This window comes from Podarcis vaucheri, assembly GCF_965113315.1.
Source record: "Podarcis vaucheri genome assembly, chromosome: 2".
NCBI lineage: Eukaryota > Metazoa > Chordata > Lepidosauria > Squamata > Lacertidae > Podarcis > Podarcis vaucheri.
Window position 1 is genome coordinate 63,705,370 of NC_138760.1, and position 20,942 is coordinate 63,726,311.

The following is a 20,942-nucleotide window of genomic DNA, read 5'->3' on the forward strand; positions in this document are numbered from 1 at the left end:
TTTTTTCACTCATTTAAAATTACCTAGTTAAAGATTGTTCAAATTTCCTCTTATCTGACTTCTAAATAATATGGATTGATATGGCCCAGAGCAGTTTGGAATCTTTTTGTACCCCACTTCCCATAGATGCCTGATTGCGAACTAAAATTGCTAGTTGTAGTAGGAAGATAGCCATTGTTCTTTTTATACACCGATTCTTCTTCATTTTCATTTTCATCATTATAATTGATTTATTAATCCCATTCTCTACAAGTGTCTCAAGGCGATTTTCACGTAAGATGATTAAAAACACCCAACATCAGTGGATGGAGTGAGATAGCTCAGGTGGGAAAGCATGAGGCTCTTAATCTCAGGGTTGTGAGTTTGAGATCCATGTCGGACAAAAAGATTCCTATATTGAAGTGTTCGGGAGTAGATTACCCTTGTGGTCCTTTCCGATTCTATGATTATAGGTTTTAAAATAACACTGAAATCCTAAAGAAGTAGACACTCATGGTAAAGATCCATTCATCCAGCTGGGAACATCTGTTGGAACAAAAATACATTCAGTTCTGAGATTGCTAGGAAATTGACTAGCTGGTGCCAATTTTGTTTCATGGATTAATTTAAGTAGGGGGAAAAAATTCTTCTGTAGATTCCTATCCGGTATTTTGGTACAGCCCATCGGTTTAACACCAATGGACCATGGAAAGTTAATAAGTTCAATGAAGATTGTTCGTACAATGCTGCTTAATGAATTCCTAGTGCTACATACACCTCACCACTGGGTCCCAGTGGCTTCCTAGTATGTTGAGGCATGGTGGACACCTGGTTCGCAAGAGCAAAACACAGAGCCTTCATGTAGATCACGAGACATTTATTAATAAAATGTTGGCCACTCCTGCCCTAGACCATATAAGAACAAGTGACATGTAAGTGGTGACAGGTTCTGTATCCCATTACTAATTCCATGTAATACTTAAAGTTGACCAAAGGCAAGGAAATGTTCTTTCTCCCCCCGGTCCTGTAGTGTGCTTTTAGCACAGCTGCATGAGTTACTCTGGCACACTTATTAAAACAGAAACTGATACAGTATAATTGCAGAATGGATGCAGCCCAGATGATATGTAATGCTAAAATTAAAGGCAGAGAGAGAGGGAGAGGGAATAAGGACAATTAAGAGAACTGACAGCCGGAAGAACTGAGGGAGGGGAATTGACTAGGTTCAAACAGCGGTATGGAACAACCCCAGTCTCATCAGCCTCAGAATGTTTTGGATCAGCTGTCAAGGTGAGACATCCCCGCCCTTTTCTGAACCTGGGAAAAGCTGAGCAGAAAGTTCAAAAACCTGGATTTAGGTAAGATGGGTTGCATTAGGCAGCCCGCCAGCATAGCCAATGGTCAAAAGTGGTGGAGAGTGTAAGGCTGGGGAGGGCTTGGTTAGGACAAAGCTGGATGCCTTCCCTACTATTACTAAAGGTATGCACTTGTATAACCTGAACTCATTCTTCTTTTATGCATCTTTACCCCTTGAATCTCATTAAAACTGCTGACATCTAACTTTCTTCACTATGCATAGGCTCAGAGGGACGGATGGTCAAACACACTAAGAGGCAAAGGGCCTTGCTTAAGAATAGGTAAAGAGGGATGGAAGAATCTTGTCAATTTAAGCTTCTCATTTTTCCAATATAAAATTCAGTTCATGTCATTTCTGCAGCCCATGACATCATCACCATCATCATTTAAATGTATGTAAAAATGTTGAAATATATACAAAAATTAAAAAATTATCCAGTAGCACCTTAGAGACCAACTAAGTTTGTTCTTGGTATAAGCTTTCGTGTGCATGCACACTTCTTCAGATACAATGTAAAAATGTGTTTGACTTTTCAAGCGCAATTCACCTAATACACATAATTTAGCCAGCCGCTTCCCACAGTATATTGTGTTTTTGCATATTGCTTTTGCGAATGCGCACACTTTTGTGAAGCCATACAGGGCCGGCCCACCCAAGAAGTGAGGTGAGGCAACCGCCTCAGGCAGCGGAGTCCACAGGGGCAGCAGATCTGGTCCCCAGGGAATGCATTGTCTGCTGTTGTGGAGGTAGTGGCAGCAACAGCTGGATCTGACATCTCAGCAACCCCCCTAATGGCATCTCTACAGTGACCTCTTGGTGAATAGGACGTGCTACTTGTCTCCTTCCACGCTTGTTCCTGATGTAGATTGTCACTCCTTATTCTCTGGGAGAGTGCCATTTTGTAGGTCATCTCAGGTGCTAAATGCCTTGGGCTGCCCTGCCACTAATAACCCATTTCTAAAAAATGGTTCTTATTTTAATCAGAGAAGAGGAAATTTTGAAGGGGAGTGGCATTTTGGTTCCCAATATATTGGCTCAGGGAGTGTGCATTAGGTGGGTTTGTCATTAAAATGGAAACCAAAAGGAATTTTACTCGTGTCCGTAAAGGGTAAAAAAGGGCAGTGGAGTGATGGCAGTAGCACAACTGCTCAGCTCACTATGGCTTGGAGTGGGGATTACAAGAATTGTTACAATGTCTTCTTTGAAGGGTGAGTTGGGATTGACAAACAGGTTAAATGTTAAAAGACCAATGCAGTGATTGTTAACCTGCAGCAGGATTCCACACTTCTAATCAAGCAAAAATTAAAAACCATGGCCATCAACCATTTAAAATGTTTTTTTTTATTCTTTATGTTTCCATTTGTCATAGAAAGAAATATGAAATCTGCATGCAACTTCCTAAATATTTCAAACATTTAAATAGCATATGATAATTTAGCAGTACAATACATTATACGGCAAGATAATAGAGGAAAATCTCCTGCAGTATATTTACAATTGAAAAGGTAGTTTTGTTATTTATAATTTTTTTAAAAAGAGGAATGCACTGCTTACCATTGAAAGTATTACATTCAAAATAAAGATGTTGCTTTGTGACTAAAAGAGATATATCCACTCCCCTATCAGATTCACCACCTCTCATAAAAGGTACAGTTTTAAAAGAGTTTCAGATTACAAATCGATGGAACCATACACAATATACCTGAAGCTTAAAATATCTCAAGCCTTTTAATAATAAGAACCGCAGGTGGGGAAAAATGTGCTTTCTTCATATTAAACTGCTTTAGAAATATTTTTACCATACAAAATAACAAAAAGAAAAGGGTAGCATATTACATATTACACCCTCTGCAAGGATTAACAGGTGAACAGCTTATATCCAGTTCAAAATCACTGAAAAACCTTATTTCTGAAATTGTACTGCAGAATGTATCAGGCATCCTACATAGAAAATTTTACCTCAGCTTTTCTTTTGTTCTACAGAAATGGAAATCTTCTACAACTAGAACTCTTTACAATGGCATAGAACGTTTCCCAAATGCCAAAGAAGAGACATTATTTTGGAACTCCTTTTTTAAAAACAACAACAACAACAACAACAAAACCAATTAATGATTCGCTGAATGAGCTTATAAAGCCCAGTTTCCAGTAACGGTGATGTATGAACAGCTAATGAATGAAGGTTTTAAAAAACAAAAACAAATGACACCAATTTTTAAATGAAGATTACGTCTCATGAGATTTCTCTCTACAAAGAAGGCTTGTATGAAATCTAGTGTGTAAAAGACCCTTATGAAATCTGGCAGCTTTTTTTTTTTTTTTTACAGCTATAAAATGTAAAAAGTGATCCTTGGTAAAAAGTGCTTTATAACAATATAGATTTTGTGTCTTGTCTTGCGAGAAGTCATCTCCATCTCCATTGTCCATCTTTTCCTCATGTCTGCCACAGAATCCCATTTCTTCTGCTAGCTTTCTGCCTTCTTACTCTTCATAAACTCTGCTGAAACAAAATAACAAAATAAGAGAAACAGAACTTGCTTTTTGGCTGGCTAGATTTAAACAACAAAACAAGCAACCTTGGAGCCACCCGGGAAACTAAATGCCAAAGCACAATACCTGCCAGCATCCCAAAGCCAATAACTGCTACAAAAGGCTGGTTGCCTTTATGTCATGTCCTCCATAGCCTTAAAATACCTGTCAATATCCTCAAGGCAAGTGAAAGGCTCACCCAGTGAATTGGCAGGTAGAAGCCTACTTAAAATGCCCATCTTTCCAGCCATGTCTCCTAAGGGAGCTGCCTCAGGTGCCAAAATGTCTTGGGCTGGCCCCGAGTATCATATCACTTTAAACAACCACAATTTCCCCCAAAGAATTGTGGGAAGTGTAGTTTGTTAAGGATGCATAGCAGGGCTGTCTTACCCATAGGCGCTAGGGGTCTGGGGCACCTGGGCGCCGGTCTTTCAGGGGCACCAGGCCAAGAGTCCGGGGCCGGAGAGTTGAGTCTGGGGAAGAGCCTGCCCGTTGGTCGGAGCGCTGCGGTGGGCTTTTCTGCTGGTGGCTCTGCACCATGAGTTTGGGGGCGACCGAGCCAGCGAGACGCCGAGGCAGCTGGCTGGCTCCACCCTCCTGCGTGCCTGGAACTGGGCACCCGGAGGGGGGGCGCCGGGTGGATCTTTGCACCCTGGCACCGCATATGCTTAAGACAGCCCTGATGCTGAGTGTCCTTAGCAGATCCTTATTTTCCTCCCAGGACAACAATTCCCAGAGTTCCCTGGGAAGAGAGCTTGATTTAACTCTATGAAAGGACTCTATGAAAGGACTAAGGGGTCTCCTAACCATTCTCAGTGCAATTAATTAACTCTCAGTGTAATTAATTAATGCATTAATTACACTCCCCAGGATACTTTGGGGGAAAGCCATGACTGTTTAAAGTGATAAGATGCTGCTTTAAATCTCCAAGGCAAGAGTGAGCCTTTCAACCATGCCATCAAGCTTTTCCCGGGCTCTTCCTGCTTCATTCTAGCTGCTCTGCTACTCAAATTCGAAATGGTTAGATTCCATGGGTGGAGAGTTGAATACACACCAGCTGCTTTGTAAGTTACCTTATCACATATCTTCAGGGCACTTCCCTGTGAATCTTAAACAGGAGTTTAAGAGTCAATTACCATGGAAGAAGTGTACAAGTACAACAGCAGCAGTTGACTGGGCACAGGGGCCTGCCTTGTTTATATCAAATTGCTGTAACTTTCAAGCTCCACCAGCGCCCTAAGAGAGGTTATGTGACAGGAGAGGCTGTGAATGCCAACAAATAAGGAAACTGTGAGCCTGTTATTCTGCAGATCTTAGCTGGGTTGTTGGATAGTGTGCTAGACACAGAAGTGTCGTAAAAAGGCAGTTGATAATAGCATAACTCTATATGTAGTATACACCGGAGTTTATTTTTTATACCTAGGACGACTTTGTAGTTTGTTGTTATACAACTAGGGAGAATTGAGTAAGGAGTGTTGGACTCCTTCCTGTCTGATTCATTTCAGAGAAATCATTAGGGGGACACATCTTCATCCCTGTAAATTGGGGCAGGGGAAAAAAAGTTTACTAGCCCAACAGCCATTTTGCATTGAGGACAGTCTTTTGGGGACCACATGACAATAGTGGCTGGGAGGCAGGATCGGAGGCAAAAGTGGGTGGCGCAAAGGATGTGACTCACCTAGGGATGCTGGATAATTCCATTGGAAATACAGTGGTACCTTGGTTTTCGAGCATCTCGGAAATCAAACATTTCGGCTTTCAAACACTGAAAACCCGGAAGTAAATGCTTTGGTTTTCAAATGCTTTTCGGAAGCCAAACGTACCACATAGCTTTGGTATTGAGTTTTCGGGATGTAAATGCTTCCGGAAATGCATGCTTCGGTTTTCGAACGTTTCAGAAGTTGAACGGTCTTCTGGAATAGATTACGTTTGAAAACCGAGGTTCCACTGTAGAAGTAGAGATTGCCACAATTGGCCTTTTTGCCCAAGGTCAGAAATAGAAACTGTGCATATAAGTGGTATCCACTAACTTTCTTAAGTACACAAATATCAAATAAATGCCTGCATTGTTTTGATGCTTTCCTTGCATTCTGAAATCCTGGACAGCTGCTGCCAAGTGAGAGTAGACCATGTTAATCTGGATAGACCAAAGGTTCTCCTTGTTATAAGGCAGCTTCCTGTGTTTCTTTAGCATGTTAGAGAGTCATAGAGCCTCCATTCCAATATATCAATCAATTTTACAACTGTGCAAGTATTATTGTCCCCATATTGGCAGTGGAGTGAGAGATGGTGACTTGCTTAAGGCTCCCTAGTGAGTTCATGGCAGGAGCAAAATGCAAACCATGAACTTCCTGACTCTCATTGCAATCTCTCAGACACTTCGATGCACCACTCAACACCACATAAAGCTAAGGATCTGAAATCCCAAATGTAGTTTTGCCTTCAGTCAGGCAGAGCTTCTGAATTTAAACCGGTGCAGGCAAGACAGAACATTCAACAAATGCGGATTTTCATCTTTTTTGCCATCCCATAACAGCAAACTGGAATGGTGTCAGAGTGCATATTCAGCCACTTTTTTCCCCCTTCCTGAAAGGGTCATGGAACGATTTTTGAAACTACAATGTGAATATTTCCCAGAGGAATCCTGTGCAAGTCCCACTCTGTTCAACAGAGCTTACTTCTAGGTAAGTGCATATAGGGTTGCAGTCTCAAAAATGAACAACATAAAACTTCTACTTTTAAAAATGGTTGTGGGGAGGCAATCCAGTTGCTGTATTTATACAAACAAGCCATGAAGCAGCACACCATACTTGGGACTGGCCTTATTTCTGGGAAGGAGAAGTGCAGGCTTTCATTGCATTTATCTTTTTAAAGCCTCTAATACCTAATTAAAAAATTAATCTGTGAGCTGTGTCCAGCTTCTCCTGGCAAAATCCCCACTGACCTCTATGGCAGTGGGATTGGATTCCATGGCTCGCATGTTCAGTGTTTTGTCTGTCCCTTAAGCTTGTATTACAAGGGAGGTTCGCATGCAATCAGGCTCTTTGTTCTTAATAGTTCATCTGCTTCTGCTGTTTCACCCCAGGGCAGGTGCGCTGAAGTTCAATGAACCCTGATGCTGAAGGAAATCGCTATTTACATAAGCCTCTATTCATCCAATCTATAGAGAGAAGCAAAGGTGCTCCCATGATCAATGTTCTGGCTTTTTAACCTAGGAAAGAGAAGTTTACTTTGTTCTTTCGCCATGAGCCTCTTGGGTGAGCTCAGGGTTAGTCGTGCAACAAAGATTTTTGCGGAACGCTAATGTTGCTTTAGTTACTTAAGATTCAAAGATTTGCTGCACCAGTGCTCAACCAGAGGCATCGTAGCCACTGTGCCAACGTAACACCAGAAATTACAGCATCGATCTGGAATTTGCTGGTATAATAAGGCAAATGCAGAGGGTGACATGTTATATTCCTGTGAGCATAACTGGGCTTTCCCAAAATCTGAAGGCTAATCTTAAAGGGCTGCTATCTGCAGAATGCAGGCAGTTGCATGAGTGAAACAGAGCCAGAGGCTATCATGTGGCACAATGCATAATAAATACAGCTATTGAAATGGGTCTCTAGTTGAGCATGTTACGAACCACAGTTTCAGTTGCATTTTGTCTGAAGAAAAATAGCTGAACTCCTTATGGGGGATGGGACATCTTAACCATCATAAATTGCTTACCGCAGATCTTAAACACAGTATTAGAGATCAAACTAGTGTACCATCACACTGAGCTCTGCCCAAAACAAAGAATCATGGGGTCATATATATGGGATTCACCCAAGCAGCTCATTGGCCAGAACAGGTCATGTGGCACAGTCTGTTCTCTCTAAGAACATCCTTGTTAGAACAGAATAATGGTCGATTCTCCATTACTAGCATCTTTATAATAACATTTGGTTAATGTATAGAGAATTTAATTCCTGTAAGGAAAGTGAAATGTCACAAATCTGCAGATGTTTAATTTCCTATTGCCTTGAGCATTAAAAGAAACAACAATCCACAACAATCCTACATATGTTTACTCAGAAGTACTCCACATTGAGTTTGATAGGGCTTACTCAAAAGTTAGGGGTATAGGATAACAGCCTCATTCAAAAACTTTGGGAGAGTCGGTGAAAGCAATAATTAAGGCCCCTTTTCAGAGTACAATGTTTAACTAGCATTTAATTGGGGCCTGTTGTCTGATCTTTATCTACTGTATTCACCATATTAGCATCGCTGTATGCAAGCAGGACTTAGCACAAAGCACATCTTCAGTGCTATAGCTCAGAACTGGAAGCTGCAAAGTAATATGAAAAGAATTCACCTGATCATAAACAAAGTGCTTTTTTTCAGCCCACCAGTGAATGTACTTCAAGGGCAAGGGGGCAGGTTTTAGAGCAGGAATAGTGAGCCTGTGTTCTTGCGAATGAGATTGGACTCCAACTCACATCAGCCTCAAGCATTGGTCAATTAAATTTTACCCACTGGAATTAATAGACTTAACTTAATCATGCTCAATACTTTCAGGGGATCTACTCTGAGCAAGCTAGCAGTTCGAAAGCACGTCAAAGTGCAAGTAGATAAATAGGTACTGCTCCGACAGGAAGGTAAACGGCATTTCCGTGTGCTGCTCTGGTTTCGCCAGAAGCGGCTTAGTCATGCTGGCCACATGACCTGGAAAAACTTTCTGTGGACAAAGTTGGCTCCCTCGGCCAGTAAAGCGAGATGAGTGCCACAACCCGAGTCGTTCGTGACTGGACTTAACTGTCAGGGGTCCTTTACCTTTACCTTTTACTCTGAGCGAAGCGTAGCTGAATATCACCCATTGTTTCCACTTTACACTTACAGTGGTACCTCAGGTTAAGTACTTAATTCATTCTGGAGGTCCGTTCTTAACCTGAAACTGTTCTTAACCTGAAGCACCACTTTAGCTAATGGGGCCTCCTGCTGCTGCCACGCTGCCGGAGCACAATTTCTGTTCTCATCCGGAAGCAAAGTTCTTAGCCCGAGGTACTATTTCTGGGTTAGTGGTGTCTGTAACCTGAAGCGTATGTAACCTAAAGCGTATGTAACCCGAGGTACCACTGTACAGGTTTGTTGTGTAGTTATATGACTTGTTTCAGCATTCCTATGTAGTTAAATGAGACAGCAAACATGAGTCTTTAGACGGTGGGTGAAAGCAGCCAAGCAGTTTTGTTGATGTGGGGGTTGTACTGTTAGCCATTTCAGACCAGACTATGCAACTTCGTGTGTGTGTGTGTGTGTGTGTGTGTGTGTGTGTGTGTGTGTAAAATACAGTGACCTGTCAGAGAAAGAATTAACGTGATCAGTCTGACAACCCAGAGGAATCCAGAAATTAAGAATTAAGCCCTTGGCCTCAGGCAGCCCTCTTCTCACCAGACATCCTCAGTTGTGTGGCATCTGGATGTCTAGGCAGGTTTACATCTGACGTGCCTTGCTCTTTACAAGCCAAAGGCAGATTCTTAGCATTATTTAAACATAAGATCTTGAGTATTTTATTTCCTCTGTGGTAGCCTTTAAAAAGTAAACAAGAGGAAATGAGGTTACATAATAGTTGACATTTAGCAGTGCAAACCATTTTCTCTCCGGCTTCCCAAGTACTACCGCAAGAACGCTGGCAGACAATCAGGCAAAACTATCAGCATGACTGAGGAAGGGACAAAAAACCCAAAAACAAAACAAGGCTCTCTAGGAAGCGAGTCCTATTGGACTCGATGGCACTTACTTCTGAGTAAACATCTTCATTTCACAGACAGGCTAAATTACTGTCCCAGGATTTGAGTCAGTACCTGCCAAGGCCTTCACACCAGCCTTGTTTGTCTTGACGTGGTTCCTGAATGTCACCCAGACAGCTCAGAATGCTGTAGAGTACATGAAGTGTGTCTCACTTTATGTTCACAACAACCCTGTGATGTAGTTTTGTTCAGTGTGTGCAATTGGCCCATGGCTGCCCAGTGAGCTTCATGGCTGAGTGTGGATTTGAACTCAAGTTATGCCAGCCACTCTCAAACTTTTTAACCACTGTGCCACACTGTCTTTCTCAAAAACTAATTGTGCTCAAAAATAGCTGCAGCTGCTGCGTTTACTCATATTCATACTACGCATTTAGCAGCTGCACAGTGACAATACAATTCAAGAGAATGACACCTGCCATAAAGATATTCACAATAAAATCAAAAGAGCCAAGGATTTGGGGAAATGAGGCAAAAAAGAAAGAGGAAGTAGTAGAAGTAGTTCCAATTTGTGGATTGATTTCTGCTACTACATTGGCTGTTGGATCTAGTTGTTTGGTACTTAAGCTGACTTGGATTTATGCTTAAGCCCTTGTGTCCAAATTGCGAAATAAAAATGGAACTGTCATCTGAAATGTTTGATGTTTTTTGAAATCTGGGATTTAACTTGACAGCTCAACACTTTCCCTTTAAATTACATTGATACCACACTTCCGATATGAAAGCCAGCAGCGATGTCACACTTGTCACTGTGATTTATGGGTCAAGTGTTCAAGTTAGACAGAGACATCTTTTCCCAGAATAAACACATGTACTTAATAACCCAAGATACCTCTTGCTCATAGGGACAGGAGGCTGTCCTGCGCTCTGGACACGAGTGATACCCACCTCTCTTTCTCTTTCCATATTGTGTACCACTTAAGTAATCTTTTGGTACTCGGGAGTTTGGGATGCAAGCAGTACTGGTGGCCACCTCGGAATCGGGATTTCATTGTGACTCTGAAAGGAAAGACAAGTTGTGAAGATGGAGCAGCCGTAATGATGTTAACAAACATGGATTCTTAACAGAATGATAGCTAGCAGTCTAATCCTAAGAGATTGTTATATAGCACTGGTCCCCCATCTCCCCCACCCTAATCCTGCAGTGTGTTACATACATGCCATATTGTTGTTTGCTGCACTAATGCCTCCAATCCCAGTTGGTTGGGATGGATGTGATGTCATGGAATGTTTATGGACATTCCAACTCTGAATAGGGCTGTCTCATTTGAAGCCCATTTGGAAGCCCATGCATTGCAAACATATTGTCAGTGTCACCGAGCTTCGACAGCACCCATCACCTGCTGGAGGGGAGGAAAGCAAGACTGGATACAGTCTTCTTCCTGCCAGAATGGCAAGCAGCTGACTAGACCAACTATTTGTTGGCTGGGGAATGTACAAGAATGGGACTCCATCAAGCATGGATCATCAATGGCACAATTCCAGGTGGCTAAATGGATTATTTTTCACTCTTAGTGGAAGCAGCTGCTGGGGCTAGCAAAGTTGATCTCTGGGGATCTAGTGAGCCTTTTTGGTGTCACAGCTGTCAGAAGATTCTCAGGGTTGCCACACCATCTTGGGGTGGCCACTTGTGCATGCATGGCCTAAGAAGAGAACTTGCATCACCATGAAAGAGGACCCCAAGCTGCATAAAATTTGCTCATGGTAATTTGTATGTATGGGTGCAAATAATCACTATAATTTAAAGAATCCCAAAATCCAAGAATTGTATAGTTGGAGGGGGCCACAAGGATCATCCAGTCCAACCCTCTTCAATGGAGGAATCTTTTTGCACAACATGGGACTTGCACCCATGACTCTACCAACTCAGCTATCTCAGGTGACAAAATAGCTCACCAGAATAGGGAAGACACCAGCGGATGTGTGTGGGCCTGCTCAGTCTGCTGGCCAGATGGTCATTGTCAAGGTTTATAGACTACTTCAAGGCTCCTGCTCCCCCTTTTTATGGGGTTTCTTATTTTTAAATGAACTTCAGATAGACAGACCTTCAAAACAGAGGACTGCCCTCTGACACATGGTCACCTTATATCCATACAAGCAGCCCATTAATTTCATTGGATTTGGCAAAGCTGTGAAGCTTTCCATGTCATGTTTAGTCTTTGCCTGGCCAACAATAAATTTGTCTTGCATCAGCCAGACATTAGCTCTCTTCCTTTACTTCGCAGTATAATGACTTTCCTTCCAGTCTGTTCAGACCTCAGGGTATTGTGTCCCCAGCGTCCTAGCTTTTCTTTCTTGTCTATGTCTGCAAAAGGTTCAGCTTTACAACACAGTCTTACACTGAGTCAGCTAAATAATTATCCCACTTTCTTATTTTCAGACCTGATTAGCAACAGCTTTTATATCTACCGCTCCAGGATCTCAAATATATCTAGATATATTTTTTCCAGCTGTACTCCTTAAAATTCCTTACCTGAGATGGAATGTGGAATATCTTAATAGCAAAGCCATGCAAACAAGCAATGACAGACAGAACACAATGTTCTGACTACGTAAAGTCTGATGCATTTTTTAAAAGGATTTTAATCGCTTTTGGGTTGTTGTTTTTGATTACCACGACTCCAGAAAAATCTAGCAGTTGTTAACAAATCTGTTGTTGTTTCTTTGAAGAAAATGATCATGTCATGATGGTTTCTTCATGAAAAGTTTGTTTCTGAAATACTGCAATAATTCTACATGCAGAAATGTGGGAGGAGATTGTTAGGAAAGGCTGCCACACATTTCTCTTTCTTTCTTTCTTTCTTTCTTTCTTTCTTTCTTTCTTTCTTTCTTTCTTTCTAATAATAATGATAATAACAACTAAATTTATGTAACATTTAAGAGGTGGCTCTTGCAGCAGTTTGCAAATTTAGTCAAAACTCACACTGCATGCTGCAACAAAGTGCAACCAAACACACAAAAACATTCCTAGTTCAGTCTCTTCTACACTAATTTCCTTCAGAGCAGCATTGCAGTTTCAAACATTTAAAAGAAAAGAAGGGAGAAAGGGAAAGGAGGAGGAGATATACTGAGAGGGAACAAACTTTTAGGGCTGTGAAAATGTATCTGAAATATTGAACAACATCAGCTGTTTTTGAAAAAGATGAGAAGGGAGAGTTGTGCGCTCCCGACCTTGTTTCATATCTACAGCTCCACTCCCAAGTGGGCTTAACTGTGTGCATTTTTCTTGACGATTTTTCAGGGAGAGTGTAAAGTTTCTCTAACGGGCATTTCATTTATGTTTGTACCTCACGGCTTCTGCCTTTTCATTTGGCTGCCAAATCTGGCTGAGCTTCTAAAGGTCTGGAGCACACGTCTCTCCCATACCCATCCTGGAGAAGCTTGTTATTGTTTTTTCCTTGACGGCCTTTCAGCGTCCTTCTACTGCTGGCATCTTGTTTGTGAGAGCATACTGCTGTTTGGTTTTCCCATCAGGCAGGCTAACTCCGAGGCCCAGACTCCAGTCCTTGGCAGCCAAGGCTTGGGCAGGAAAGCCTCGCACGGCTTTTGTTATGCTGATGCACGTTTCTGAACTCTTTGTCAGCCCTGGGTTACTGATGTAATGGAGACATAACTGTGTATGCGAGCTGACTGGGAAACTGCTACCTCCGCACCTTATGGGAGTTTGCTAATTTGTAAGGACCTGTCAGGAAAGGAGGTCACTGGCACATCGGTCCACATGGAGGGAGGGTGGAACACCCATTTCCTGGTGTTCACATAGAAACTCTGGCTCATATTTTTGGACGGAGGAAGGAGAGAGCAAAAGGGAGGGGTGGCCTTCTTCCTTGGCGATGGAGTGAATGGTCTGGCCTGCTATTCCAGTACACAAGGTAGGAAGAAAATTCTGCATCCCCACCTTCCTTTTGGCTGGCTCAGCCACTCCTTTTTCTGACCCAGTTTTCCCCACTAAGCTACAATACCAGTCATGCCAATGAATTACTGTCCTGAACTAGCCAGTTCTTCCTGGGAGTTTCTGAAGGCAATTTTCTCTCACCATCCGAGGACCACCTGAGTCTCCATCACATGCTCTTGGGTTTGTTGCCCCCCCCCAGGACTATGCATGAGACAAAGGAAGCTCAGAAATTCAGTTTTCTTCTGTCTAGCGTCCAACACTCATTGGCCATGGACTTCTAAGTTGCAACCACTGCTATGCTGCCACTTTGAATGTGATGTAGCTGCATCTATCGGCACCACCCTATGTTTCTATATATACAGGGGTGATTCTGAACTCCCATCAGCTCCAGGCAACATGGTCCAACAACATGCAGTCTAACATCATGCTCAGCGAGTAGAGCAGAAGAGACTCTTAATCTCAGGATTGTCAGTGTGAGAGCCACAACTGAGCAAAATATTCCTGCATTACAGGGGGTGCACCAGATAACCCTTGCGGTCCCTTCCAACTCTACAGTTCTGTTTCTATGATCATCTGGAGGTCAGTGTTCAGGGATGATGGCAATTATAGTCCAACACTATGTAGAGCACAGAACATTTGATGTATGGAATGCTATTTCCTGAGGCAGTATCCCCGGAGTACCAAATCCTAGGGGGAAATAGTAGTGAACAAAAAATGAACATATTCGCTTTTTATGTACTTGTGGAATATTCTTCCTAGGTAAAACCACCTGGTCGTCTCATTGAATTCTTTCCCCCCTTATGCAAATATATTTGTTTGTTCAGAAGACATTTCTTGACTGCTTGTTTTACTAACTCTGCTGTTGCAGCAATGATACTTTTTATCCAGGCTGAATGTTGATTGCATGATTGATGTACTGGTGGCATTTTGTGTTATAATTGTGCTTTTGTGATGCTTCCTGTATTTCAATATTTTTAATTGTGCATTTGGCAGAAAATGTGCTTTGTATGATTTTAAAGAAACAAGGGTTTGCTGTTGAATCCTGAAACTCTGAATCCACCTGAGTTCTGCTCTTGCAGAATCTTAGTGCATTACAGCAAACCTGTTAAACTAGGCTAGACTGAGCCAGGGAGTCATGGAGAAAAGGGCCAGACTCCAGATTGCAGTGGAAAGAAAGTTCACGGGGATAAAATCTTTTATTGTGAGTTAGGCATGCATAGGAAATTTTCCCATTGGAGTTTTCCCCGGATTCTGAATTATCTGAAATTGTGTGCAGAGCAGCACTGATACAATAGCAACCTCCCATCTTTCTGTTTTTGATTTCTGTATTCTGTTTAGAATTCTGCACACGTACGGTTTGACTCTTTTTCCAGGTTGTGTCTCCCCACTTCCCCTCCCGCCTTACTGGTTAGCAATCTGCAGAAGTACACATATGTGCTTTTATTAAAAAAACAGCAGAAAAATGAATCTTTATGTTATTGTACAAATACACAAAAAGGGGGAGTTACAGATTTTAAACTATGACAAATTGTGCATGTGCCAATTCCTAAAATTAATTTCAGAATTATCAACAATAAGCTGGGCAAAATGCAAGGCAGAGCCAACCTGTTAAAATGAATGGGCAAAATGGAAGAAGGGGCGTCTGCTGATCTCTGTTAGCAGCCAGGCATGCTGAGGACAGTACATATGAAGAGAAGAGCAACGCCAAAAACACGAGCCAGTCAGTTCCAAATAACCAGAATATGGGTGGTGGTGGGGGACCTTTTCCTAAAATATACGAGTATAGTTGATCAGGTCATTCCAATGCAGGAATGTCAGTATGAGGATTAACTCATTTATTACTTATAAAGAGATTTACCAGAAATGTGTATCTAGTCACTGACACAGCATTTCAGAAGTCTGTCCCATATAATGTATTTTGGGATTATGAAAGTGGAAATTATTATTATTTAGAAATATCAACATGGGTGTCAAATCAGTGTCTTGGGCATTATGAGTTGCAGCCAATCATGCAAGCCGTAGGATCCTCACACAATCTACCTTTCTCTACCCTTCACCCCCTTTCTCTGTACCCCCTGAAAAGCCTCTGCATCTGAACAGTGTGGGCTGTGTCTTATGGGGCTGCAATGAGAGTGGGGATAATCTGGAATCAGGCAGAAGAAGCCTTGATTATTAAGGGAAGTGTAGTTGAATGTGCTTTGATGGAGAAACAGGTTTCTACTGGGAATGTGCTAATCAGCATAATTGTAAGAAAGCTTTGCCCCATTCAAAATATTTCGAATGTAATCAGGGAATGCAACATAGTTACAAGCACACACCTCTTTTAGGCTTAAAAGATGCCTGTATCTTTACCCAACATGAGTAAAAGTAGCTGCGGGGAGAGGAGTCAGTGGAGAATGGAATAAAAGCAAAGTTCTAAAAAGTCCCTCTACCCAACATCCAAAAAAAGAATTATAGAACACCATGAAATGTATAACTCTGCCCTGTGAAAAAAAATCAGATGAGTTTTGGCAGTTTGCTTGGTAGGCTCAGTTTGATCCGAAGAAAAACTATTTGTGCTTCCCAGTAGAAAAGCAGATCATGATGTATAGACATGTTTGGAGGCTTTTAGAAAGTTACTATAAAATAGAAGACTTTGCTTTGCCTACAGAGCTTTGCATTAAACTACTGGTCACTGGCTAATATGCTTTGCTCCCAATACTTTATGAGAACCACTGTAATCGAAACATTAGTTGCCAGGGTTTCGATTTCAAACCAGCTCATCCAAGTGTAGTATGGTTTGCTTTTAGCGCATGGTTCACACAACAACTGTCCGCCTATCTGACAGGTGTTTTCCATTTTCTTGAACACTGCAACAGAAATCAATGGACGCCAGCTGCTTCCATTGTGGAAATAAGTGGTCTATACTGTGGACTCACCCATTGACCTTAAGCCAAGGAGTGCAAAGATGCTATTTCTGGTCATTTTCTTTCATACCATCCATGTTCCAACCACTGAAAATCATATTATAATCTTTCTCATTTCTAGGAGCATTCCATTCAGAGGCAGCTGGAGCAAAGCTAAAAATCAGAATCGGATGGATACACTGGAGGCCTTAATCTGCTGTGCGTAAAGTGAGTAGATACAGGTCATTAAGTGAGGATTTGTTCCCAGTCACGTTGACTGGTTCTTAACCTCTAGGTGTGTCCCAATCCACAATTAGCCACCAGTTGTTTGGCATTGCATTCATGAGCTAGTCAGCAGGTTCCTAGAACCTTTCAGTGCAGTGGGCCAGTCCCAGACAACAACAGAGATGTTGTGAGTCCTGAAAATGGCCATTTCCCCTTTCCATATGCCCATCCCCATGCCCCCACATTATATTTACCATTTGGAAGGGAACAAGCTTCTTTCTGGCAACCTTGGTATGGCTGAGAGGGCTGTCGTGCATAAGCAGGGCTGGGTTGTGTTTCTAGCAGCAGCTGACGCAAACAAGACCCAGTTGTGATGCAACACAGCCTTCTCTCTCTCTCTTTCTAAGTAGGGAACAAGTTGGTTACCACTTGTTATGTAACTAGTTCCAAAGGCAGCATCCTGAGGAGGAATTCTAATTGTTTTATTTCATAATGTTGGCCTGGCCCCGTTCTGACAACTGACATGGCAGTGTGAAAACAAACAAACAACAAGTTTCAGACTTTTAATTTGGCACGCCTCACAAGAAATGCCTAAGCAGAAATGATCTCATTCAAAGTTGTGCAAGTTGGAACAGGTTCCCAAAGATAGAGAGGTAATGTTTATATTTGAGGCTGAGCACTTTGATTTATTGACACCGGTTACTCCACGCAACAAAGAGGTGTTCCACATGTACAAGCCAATATTTATGTGGAAGTTCAATTCCAGGGAGTGTGATGGGATTTATGGCAACCTTTTGGTGCAATCCTGAACTCAATTGCTTTAAGCCCAGTGGAGAGAATGGGACGAAGGTTGCAATCCTATCTGCACTTATCCGAAAGTACGTCCCATTGACCTCAGTGGGGCTTACTTCCAAGTAATGTATAGGATTATACTGCCAAGCACTTGTGCAATATTGCAGCCTTCTATAGCAGATATTTGGAAGCTCAATGAAATAAAGATAGATGATAGATAGATATAGATGGATGATAGATAGATAGATGATAGATGATATAAGATAGATAGATAGATAGGGCACCTAATGTTGCTCATTACATTTATAGGCATTTTAATATTACCCTCATAAGCCTTGTCTTCTTTTCTAGCAATTTACAATTAAGCAGATTTACTATATCAGAGACAGTTGGAGCATTTTCATAACAGTTACCAATTGTGCTGGGTTTAACATGTTACCATACTGTCATAGGCATTTTCTCTCTCTTTAAAATATTAAAAATGCAGAAAACAATCTGATTGATACAAACATATTTATTTTGATAGTACCCTTAAAAAAAAAAAGGTGTGACTTACATGATCATTCTTTCCTTGCAATATGGATACTTTGGCTTCTCTTCCAGCTTTTGTATATCACTGAATCTTATCTTGGGGCCCTTTCTTGCGCATCTGCATTTTGATCCTAGAAGAAAAAGTATTTACCCATTTGTGTATATAAAATTCATTTCATATTATACATGTCCTTATCACTGCTCCCAAACTCTCTTTAATGCACGAGCTATTTAAACATATACAGTATAGAAAAAGTTCATCTTTTCTACAGTTTAATATGAAAGAGGACATTACTGTATCTTTTATCTAGGCTAGTTGTAATCCTAAGCAACATATTGCAAAAAAACAAAAACAAAAGTTTTTCACTGAGCAAGATCTTAAGATTGCAGCCATTGTATATGGTTAAGTGAATTCCACTGAAGTTAGTAGACTACCCAACCAATTTATGTAAGTAAGAGCTAATAAGTTGACTAGGACTAATTCCCAAGTAAGTGTGCACAGGACTGCAATCTTTTGTATTTGAAGCCATGTGGCGGTCCTGTCTTTTAAAAGTGCACCTGCTGTGATCAAACTTTGTAAAAAATATATATGCACATTAAGATAAATAAACAGTCAAGCCACACTATTCAGATGATGGTTAAATATAACTTTTGCTACTGATTGCTTCTTTTTTAAAAAATTGGAAAAGGAATATGAAGATTTCTGAATTCTTTTGGAATTATTTGATTTACAATTTGTCAAAGCAGCATCTGAGCTGGGCAAAATTCAGCCCTTCAAATTAAAGGGTGGCCAATTTAAAACCATTCCCAAGAGCATGGGACCAGTACTTAATGGGCTGCAGAGTTTGGCTGAAACTTTACCGGTCAAAGTTCTAGTTACTTTCCCCAGTGTGCATTAATGTGTGTGAATTCACCATTCCAAAGGAGTCCACACCAGATTAAATGCAAGGGGAATATTTCCTGTGATACGCACTTCAGCTCAGCTAACTTTGGGAAGAAGCTGGGGTTTCTGCTTTTCTGGTGTTCTTGCTATACAAATCTATAGCTTAAAATATATTTGATTTTTTTAGTTCAGATGTCAGTTGCTTCTAAGTACATTTCAAAACTATTTCAACAAGCGGTAAAAGTGAAATGTGTGTGCATGAGAGAGAGAGAAAGAGAGAGAGAGGGAGAGAGAAAAGGTGCTGAAATGCATGGTAAGTGAATAACCTGTAACTTACCTTCCACGCTGGTAAAGCAGATTACAATGAACAGTAAGAGGAAAACTGCTGTCAAGAGCTTCATGATAAGAAGACCTCAAGGAGCCTAAAGGTATGCTCTCTTAGATTTCACTTGGATGAACTGCTGTCTTTCCTTTGCCTCTTTGATCAGACGCACTGGTCAGACTGAGACTTGGTGTTGCCACACTATAGATTGCAACGTGAATGAATGCCTATGATCTGCTCTCTCCTGGTTGCTGCTGCTGCTGCTATTGCAGCCCTGTTGGTTTCAGCTGCTGTCTGTCTGCGCTCTGCCGCTTCCCTCCTCTTTTAAAACAGCTCCCGCTGCCCTTTCCTCAAACTCATTAATATGCAGAGAGACTAAATTACTTTCAGCAATTTCGCAACCCCAAAAAAGGGGGAGGGACTTACAGGGAACGAAAATAACTGATTCTGCTGAAGGCACCGAGTATTTTAGAGGATAACATACACTGCAGAGAAGGAGAAGATGAGGAGGAGGGGGGTTGAGAAAGAGGTGGCTTTTAACTCTCTGCCCCATTGAGGTGGCAAGGCTGCCCTTTTTAACAAGGTGGTGTTGGCAGATGGAGCATCTGTGATGCTAGATGGAGCCATAAAATATGCCTCTTTCCCTCCTTCAGAAAACCGCATTTTAAAAATGTGCACAAGCAGTGAAAGAGCTACAAGAACTTCAAGATAAGAATTTGTTAGATCACCGCCATACATTGTAATGCTGTGATCTGAGCTGGGAGCAGGTCATTGATATGCAATAAGTAAGGTAGCCCAATGACCTTGGGGGCTAGGATGTTGCATGACAGCTGGCTTTTGACAGATCTGAACATTTTGAAGAATTGCTTCTATAGGATTTCATCCTTAATCGTAGAACACAAAGGCGATCCTTCATTTTGCAATAGCTTCAATCCTTTGGGTGACATGGAAGATTCATCACACATCAGCTGTGTTGTGTAGTTTCAATGTTTTGATATGGCAACCCACCTAATTCCTACCAAATGTCTTGGGAAACGGGAAGTATGCTTATGGAAACAATGGGTGAAATCCAATCCTGCTGCCCCATTTGTGGAAAGGCTGTTGACCAAGTCCCCTTCTCTTTATAACCCCTATGCCACCTGTCACACTGTGTTGGAGGGTCTCTAACTCTCTGGGGCTGATTTTCAGGGAGTGCAGAACCCAAAGAGTGCTCACTAATGGTTCCTCATCATCCCGAAAAAAGTGACAAGCAGAGTGCCACAGAGTAGTGTCCTGGGCCTGTTGTTGTTCAACATCTTTATAAATGACTTGGATGAAAGTACAGTGGTACCTTGGGTTACAGACACTTCAGGTTACAGACACTTCAGGTTACAGACTCCGCTAACCCAGAAATAGTACCTCAGGTCAAGAACTTTGCTTCAGGATGAGAACAGAAATCGTGCAGTGGCGGCACAGCAGCAGCTGCAGGAGGTCCCATTAGCTAAAGTGGTACCTCAGGTTAAGAACGGTTTCAGGTTAAGAACGGACCTTCAAAATGAATTAAGTTCTTAACCTGAGGTACCACTGTACTGAGGGGGTACTCATCTAATTTGCAGATAACACCAAACTGGGAAAGGTAGCCAATATTAGAGAAGACAGAATCAGGACTCAAGATGAACTTAACAAATTGGAGAACTGGGACAAAACTAACAAAATAAATTTCAGTAGGGACAAATGTAAGATTCAACACTTAGGCAGGAAGAACGAGCTGGACAAATATAAGATGGCGGACACCTG

General features: G+C 41.6%; 1 protein-coding gene across 2 annotated transcripts; it reads right to left on the minus strand.

The window, feature by feature from the left end:
- Positions 1–3,418: 3,418 nt before the first annotated feature.
- CXCL14 (C-X-C motif chemokine ligand 14) lies at positions 3,419–19,493 on the minus strand. Of its 2 annotated transcripts, none has more exons than XM_082211721.1 (4): positions 19,182–19,493; positions 17,987–18,092; positions 10,525–10,635; positions 3,419–3,836 (listed from the first exon to the last, which is right to left on the minus strand). In XM_082211721.1, the coding sequence occupies exons 1-4, from the start codon at positions 19,243–19,245 to the stop codon at positions 3,818–3,820; spliced, it is 300 nt and encodes a 99-aa protein (XP_082067847.1). In that variant the 5' UTR covers positions 19,246–19,493; the 3' UTR covers positions 3,419–3,817. The 2 variants fall into 2 exon arrangements, with proteins under 2 accessions (XP_082067847.1, XP_082067848.1); XM_082211722.1 differs by having other exon boundaries at positions 3,419–3,833; positions 19,182–19,490.
- Between the last annotated feature and the right edge of the window lie 1,449 nt (positions 19,494–20,942).

Bases quoted from the DNA above. Each gene is read 5' to 3' on its own strand.
- CXCL14 (XM_082211721.1), bottom strand. From the start codon at position 19,245: ATGAAGCTCTTGACAGCAGTTTTCCTCTTACTGTTCATTGTAATCTGC. The intron at 18,093-19,181 runs GTAAGTTACAGG...TTTTTCTTCTAG, and splicing joins CTGCTTTACCAGCGTGGAAG to GATCAAAATGCAGATGCGCA. The intron at 10,636-17,986 runs GTAAGTCACACC...CTTTCCTTTCAG, and splicing joins TGCAAGGAAAGAATGATCAT to AGTCACAATGAAATCCCGAT.